The following is a 7,420-nucleotide window of genomic DNA, read 5'->3' on the forward strand; positions in this document are numbered from 1 at the left end:
GGCTTTGTTTGGATTGATGGAATATAATAAATTTGTCATTCCATTGTTTGGTTATTTTATGATGGAGCGTAGAAAATTTTGTATTCCATTATTTGAATAGAGAACAAAAAGGAACAAGTAAAAATAAGTTATTCCATATTTTATCGTTATTCTAAACACGAATATATATTTTTTCAATCTTATTGTAAGATTGAAAAAGAGGTAGCGGCGCAACTTGTTGCCCATTTATATTTTATTCAAGTGTAATTATCTTACGTATATATAAAATATTATATATAAAGTTACAAGAGAAATAAAGTTTTTGAATAAAGATTTTTTATTTTATTTTATGTAAAATATTGAGATGAAATAACTTGTTCAACATTATCTCATTATTGAAAAATAGTCAAATTCATGCTAACATAATTATCTCATCTCATCTCATTATTGTAAAATTTCATGGAGTAGGTTTTCTTGTTTTACTGTGAGTGGTGTTTAGTACTTGTTGAGGTAATGTGACATTGACCAACACTGTTGGATAATAAACATACGGGTAGGAGGAAACAATATTGATTTTTGTAAATAAGGACAAAAGAATAATTAGAAAATAATAAAATTAAATTAAGAAGTTGTTCCATTTAATTCCACCCAAATTGGAGGGAAGGAAAATGTAAATAAGTAGTGGAATGGAATGGAATAGAATAGATGTCGCTAGAATCCATTCCACTCCATCAATTTTTTAAATATCCAAACAATGAAATATACCATATCATTTACATATCATTTCATCTCATACCATCAATACAAACATAAGAATTACCTTCAAACCAAGAGGATGCAGTCACTAAAATTTGGTGAAGTGGGTGCTTTGATGAAGTATTTAAAACTAGAAAGTGACAATCCCTCATTATTTGTATAACTTTCAAATGGATGTTGATCGAAGATCAAAAGCAAATATATTTTACGCGGATGCACAAATGATAAATGATTGTGGGTACTTTTGTGATGTCATCATTTAATTTGACATCACATACAAAACAAATAAGGATTCTAGACTGCTGGGAGTGTTTGTAGGACTTAATAATCACATACAAACAATCATTTTTGGGGCAACATTGTTATATGATGAAACAATCCCTTCTTTTTAGTGGTTACTTGAAACTTTTCTTAAAGCAATGGGTGGAAAAAAGCCTAAATCAATTCTAACAGGTCAAGATGCTGCGGTGGGTAAGGCCATTTTTTTGGTTATGCTAGAAATATTTCATGAATTGTGCACTTTTCATATAAGACAAAACGCGGCATGTGAACCATCTATATCAAAAGAGTTCACAATTATGTTTGGACTTTGAAGCATGCATAGATCTACACGAAGAGGAAGGTTAATTTTTAAAAATATGGAAGGTCCGTGGTTGCATATATGATTTTTCAATCGAAAGAAAAAAAATCAATTCTCCATGTAAAACTGAAAAATGAGATAAATCTTGATTTGAGAAGTTCTGCATTGGGTTTTCAAGCCATTTTTACCACCATCAAGCCAAGTTGACACATTGGGTATTCAACATCACGCAACAAGCCAAATTAACACATGAAAACTTCAAGCCTTGTTAATGCAATAAAGTCATGTTAACACGTTGGAACTTCAAGCTATATATGTTCACACCATCAAACAAAGTTGACAAATTGAGTCTTCAACATCAAACAACTAGCCAAGTTGATACATTGGAAATTCAAGCCATGTTTTGTCACAACCAAGCCCACTTGACACATTAGCACTTCACAACTTATTTATGACATATTTTGCAAGCCTACTTTCAGATATAGATTTTTACAACGGTTGCATGCCAATGACACATGTTACTAGAGGTTGGATCTGATACACTGAGATATAGTTTGAGAGTTGGTTTTGGGTTAGTTATTGATTGTTAGAAATGTTTGAAAATTATTCATGTAACAATTGAGTTAATGAAATACCTTTGACTTGTTTATGCAATAGTCATGTACATCTTTCCATTTTTTTTTAAAGTTCATCTTTACATTTTTCTTAGATGTTTGGATGGAGTAATTAGAAATTTTAGAGGATTTAGAATTCTAAACAATTTAAATGATTGTATTTGAATTACCATTATTTGTAAATTTGTGTGCTTGGACAGAGTAATAGAAAAATTCCATTGTAAATATTTTGGGTCACTTTTATAAAGTTGAAAAGTTTTGGGTCAAATTTAAAATTTGAAAAATAAGGACCAATTTGCAATTTTTAAAAAATCCGGAGGACCATTTTAAAATTTTTTAAGGACCGATCTGCAACTTTTGAAAAAAAAATATGAGAGCGAGGATTTCAAATTCGTAGATTTTTTGTGTCATTTGAAATTCCTTAAATTTAACTTGACAAAATACTTCATAAATTTCCATCATTTTGAAAATTTCTCAAATTAATTATCCAAATAAGAAAATTTATACAAAAGAATTTGAATTCCCTCAAAACATTATTTTCCTTCAAACCATTCATTCTTCCAAACACACTCTAATAGCTTCTTGTTCTTGTATTAGTGCCAAAAGATTGTTAAGTTTTGTTGAGCAAATCAAATTGCAATTATTGATTATGTAGAGGTGCTTCAAGATTCAGTGTATATGTCTAACACAGCTTCCCTTATATTTTTCCTTGTTGAGATACAATTGAATTATCATTTAACTTTTCATTGCAATATAATATACAGGATATAGTTACATTCTAATGATAAATAAAAGGGTAAATAGCTTTATACCCTTGCAAAATATGTGAATTTTGTGTTACTTGCTGCAAAATATTTTTTTGAGATTTCATTCTAAACGATTCTATTTTTGTCCATGAGGGGGTAAAGGCAAAGAATCTTCACATTGCAGGGGTGGAATCTCAAAAAAAATATTTTGCAGAGGGATAAAGCTATTATACATTTAACAGTCTCGGCACAAATATTCTTGTGCTGTTCTGAAAATCTTCATGAACTACTGATATCCGAAAATTCTACCATGCAAAAGCTAGAGCGCTTAGGTAATGAGAGTATCTGCTCCTTAACTTTTTCGAAATCAATATCTGCATAACGCAGCCAAAAAGCCGGAGATATTCTCATCTTCTCCAAAATTGATGCATTTTCCAACATGAATTTTACGAGAGAAAGATCATGCTCGTTCGCATTAAAACCTTTAAACTCAAATACTTTGAAGCTTGACAGAAAACAGCGAGGCAGAGTTGCAGAAGCAGAAGTTAAGACATCTTTATTTAAGTCAGCAACTCCCTGCAATTCATATAAGTGATTATTTATAAGTTATTTCTCTAATAATAAAATAAAGTCAAATTGTTTTCATATAAGTTATCCCGGAGAGTTTATGGAAATAAGTTTTTAAACAACTTATGGACATGTCATAAGAGTTTATGGAAATAAGTTTTTAAACAACTTATGGACATGTCATAAGAGTTTCTTTTTTTGTTGGTATTACCCCGCTGGTTTCCAGGGGAAAGGGCCCAGTAATCCAGTGTTCGTCCGCAAGGTAAGTAAAGTTTGGCCAATAATTGTTTCCACCAGGAATTGAACTCGCATTCTCCCGAATAATCCGTTCTAGGATAGCTCATTAACCACTCGAGCTCAATGTCTTGGTTATGTCTTAAGATGTTTCTACAAACTCTCGAACAGTCTCGAGTGTTTATATTAGTAAATAAGTTTAAATAAGTAAATCCAAACAACTTTGGACACATAAGCTAGACTTTTAATTTCTTTGATAAAAAGGCAAGAGTAACTTAACTTACATTAAGTAAAACAAGAGTATTGAGAATTGGGCAATTGTGGAGTAATTGCAACAAAGCTTCACCATTGACCTCATTTAGTTGCAGATAAGTTAACCTTCCAAAGACAGGTAGATTGGTGAAAATATCTTTACCATGCCTTAAAACCTGTAGAACAAGGAAAAATTTATTCAAATTCTGCACTAACACAAGTTTATTATCACAAAACATATTTTGTTATGCAAAACTAGAGCAATTCATGTATCCTAAACGAGAAGCATACCTTGTAAAACAATAATTTCAGTGACTCCGCTTCGTTGATTTGTTTGAGATGATTATATGCTTGAAACCCAAGTTTTTCTATTCTGTCCTTTTTATCTTCATCAACAACAATCACAACAGAAGCATTACGAATCGATGATGAATCACAAAGAACAATGTTCTGTTCAAGATTACCCTCGTAATCGAAATCTGTTAAGCGTCGACTATTAACCTTGATATAATATTTACTTGATTCATTTGAATGATGTTTCCATATTGCTATGGAAAACCTCTCAAGTAGAGGAACTTGTAAGGTAATATTCTGCGACCACTCGCACCCTCTAACTTCGAACACTTTGAGAATTGGGAAGCTAAGAGTTATATCTTTTGAATTAGTGGAAGATTCACTTTCACTCACTAATTTAATCCAAGAAATGCTAAGTTTTTGAAGGTTTGCGAGACAACCAGACACGGGAAGACTAAGAGTACATCTCATTTGAAGTGTCAATTCGACTAATGAATTGCATCGAAAGAGTGAATTTGAAGAAAGAAAAACTTTATCAGCATATTGAATATGAAGCTTTTGAACTCTTCTTTCTAAGAAAAAAGAGATCCATTCACTTATCTGAGATGCATCATATTGATAACTAGATAAGCAAAGAGACACACTTTGGATGCCGGAATTTGTAAAGTGAAGAAGCACTTTTTCAACAGAATTCACAAAATGTTCTTTACTCATCTTTTTCTTGGAATAAAGCAAACTATCATCAAACTTCAGATTGGTTGTCGATGTCCAAACATCGATCCAACTTGTTGATAAGACGCTAGTGCTAACCGCGTCTATAATTGGAACGAAAGACAGGATATGACCAAGAACGCTTTCATGTAATGTGCTAATTATATCTCTTTCTTTCACCTTGGTTTCCGCTGATATAAGTTGTTTTGTGTCATCTTCCATAGTTACATCATTTGAATCCATGACTACCTACAAAAGTTCCCGGTTTCGGTTGTAATATAACAAATCTTTAGTAACTTGTATCATGTGTTTGAGAAAAAATCTATGTGCAAAATAATAAAGAAACAATAAACGCAAACAATGTTTGTTAACGAACCAGATTAAACTCCGGGTGAAAGAAAAAAAAAAATCTACAGTCTAAATTACAATATTATCCCCCACATCAAACATTTGAGTCTGGCCGAAAGGTAGGTCTCTATCACTCTACTTGATCGATTTTGTCCACTTATCAGTAACTATGACCCACATCGAATAATTATATGAACAATGACTGTAAGATAGGAGCAACCTTATTAAAGTTAGTTTGTTGTGGATTGTTAAAGTTGGTTGAAATTTTCTTAGGATGTTACAAGGTAACTAATATCCTAACAAACTTGCAACTAACTACAATAATCTCCAACTTACACTAAGTTATGCTTGCAAATTATGGGTTGATGTTTAAATTTGACACTAATTAAAACTTCTATCATGAATATATACTTACAAACGATGAAAGAAAAAAACACTTAAATTTCCCTTCTAAGCATGCATGGCAAGAAAATGAATTAAGCATAGAAATGGTGAGAATTACAATAAGTAGTAGCTAAAAGGAAACATTTAACAATTTAATAATAAGAATAAGAATAAACACCTTCACAATGTGATTTGGAGAAGTTTGTGCAGAAGATGAATAAGGAAGTGTCATTCTTAAAAAGAGAGTTCCCCAAATGGGAAAAAATAATGCAGTGTGAACTAAAAGCTTTAACAATGCCAAAAAAATGCAATGTGGTCCCTTAAGCAATTAATAAATCATAAATCATATATGAGAATACATAAATTTTGGTATGAACTTTTCATAATAACAACAATATCATTGATCTTTTTAGTAATAACAAAAATCTTTTATTAACAAACTTATCATAACATAAGACATTTTTTTTTTTTTGTTGACATAAGTTAGACACAATAGGCGCGGCTGGCCCACTAGTACCAATAAAAGTGTTGTTTTTAAAGAAAAATACAAAGTCAAACATCATACCAATAAAAGTGTTTGTTTTTAAAGAAAAATACAAAGTCAAACCAATTGTACATGGTTGACTGGTTATTGATAATCCATGCGTATTTTACTTTTCAAGTAATCAGTATTTTGTCAAAAAAAGAAAAAAAGTAATCCATCACTATAAACTATAAATAAGACAAAAAAATATTAAATGACCAAATAATTTGAGAAATATAAATATTACAACCATCACATTATTCATATACTAGCGGGCCAGGCAGGCGCGTTCCGCGTCTGCCTGTGTCTAACTTATGTACCAAAAAAAAAAGATACGTCTTATGTTATGGTGAGTTTGTTAATAAAAGATTTTTGTTGCTACTAAAAAAAAGCAAGGGTAATGTTGGTATTATGAAAATTCTACCCCAAAACTCATGTATTCTTTTTATATATTATAGTATAGAATAGATATAGATGAAAAAACCATAAAAAAAAGAGGAAGTTAAGGGCAATTATGGAATAATTAAAAAACCATAAAGGAAGTTAAGGGCAAAATGGACCAAAAAAAAATCCAGCTCAAACTCCCTTATCCCCTTTATATATTGTTATAGATATAGTATAGAATAGATATAGATGAAAAAACCATAAAAAAAAAGATGAAGTTAAGGGCAATTATGGAATAATTAAAAAACCATAAAGGAAGTTAAGGGCAAAATGGACCAAAAAAAAATCCAGCTCAAACTCCCTTATCCCCTTTATATATTGTTATAGATATATTTTTATATTTTTTTTTGAAGCATATGTATTTTTATATGTGCGACGGTTATAATATTTATATGTCTCAGTAACCAAAAAAAAAAAATATTTATATGTCTCAAAGTCTTTGTCCAATTAATTTTTATTTATTTTTGTCATGACTATGCAGTCTAAATTTCTCGGTAGATTTTATTTTGGCGTGAACCCTCTCTCCTAGGATTCTTGCCGAACCATCACCTTCTTTGTAACAACTTCAGCGCTGCCGCATCACCACTCTCATGCTCAACTCACACATGCTCTCCACCCTCATTTCACCCAAAGCCAGTCTCGCCGCCTTTCTTCTCCCCTTCTTCCAAATCGGCAAGATGTAATACCAAGGGTTGGTGGTGCGATCGACTGTCGGTGGTCGCGACATCACCTCCTCCAACCAGGTTAAAGTTTATGTCCCCCGGTTTTGTATATATATTTTTATTTTTTTATTAATAAATTATAAGAAAATATAGGAAAAGAATGGGAATGAAGTTTTATTTATCCTCGGATGTCTAGATGCTCTTCGCTTATCTCAACAAAAACAAAAAAACAAACCCTTTAATGAGTGATCAGTATTTAACAAAAACCCTTTATGTGTTTTGACCTCTGCCATTTGAGCGAGTTTTGTTTTACCCCTATAAATTTT

General features: G+C 31.3%; 1 protein-coding gene across 2 annotated transcripts; it reads right to left on the reverse strand.

Moving 5' to 3' along the window:
- Positions 1 to 2,641: 2,641 nt before the first annotated feature.
- On the reverse strand, positions 2,642 to 5,718 carry LOC123894984 (F-box/FBD/LRR-repeat protein At3g14710-like). 2 transcript variants are annotated; one of them, XM_045945148.1, is made up of 4 exons: positions 5,644 to 5,718; positions 4,020 to 4,982; positions 3,761 to 3,904; positions 2,642 to 3,251 (listed from the first exon to the last, which is right to left on the reverse strand). In XM_045945148.1, exons 1-4 carry the CDS (start codon positions 5,695 to 5,697, stop codon positions 2,955 to 2,957), a joined length of 1,458 nt encoding a protein of 485 aa, XP_045801104.1. In that variant the 5' UTR covers positions 5,698 to 5,718; the 3' UTR covers positions 2,642 to 2,954. The 2 variants fall into 2 exon arrangements, with proteins under 2 accessions (XP_045801104.1, XP_045801105.1); XM_045945149.1 differs by having other exon boundaries at positions 4,020 to 4,994; positions 5,644 to 5,710.
- Positions 5,719 to 7,420: the final 1,702 nt, after the last annotated feature.

Source organism: Trifolium pratense, linkage group LG7 (genome assembly GCF_020283565.1).
Source record: "Trifolium pratense cultivar HEN17-A07 linkage group LG7, ARS_RC_1.1, whole genome shotgun sequence".
Taxonomy (NCBI): Eukaryota; Viridiplantae; Streptophyta; class Magnoliopsida; order Fabales; family Fabaceae; genus Trifolium; species Trifolium pratense.

Excerpts from the sequence above, each read along its gene's own strand:
- LOC123894984 (XM_045945148.1), bottom strand. The coding sequence starts at position 5,697 with ATGACACTTCCTTATTCATCTTCTGCACAAACTTCTCCAAATCACATT. Across the intron at positions 4,983-5,643 it reads CTCCAAATCACATTGTGAAG|GTAGTCATGGATTCAAATGA; the intron begins GTGTTTATTCTT and ends GAACTTTTGTAG. Across the intron at positions 3,252-3,760 it reads ATACTCTTGTTTTACTTAAT|GGAGTTGCTGACTTAAATAA; the intron begins GTAAGTTAAGTT and ends TATGAATTGCAG.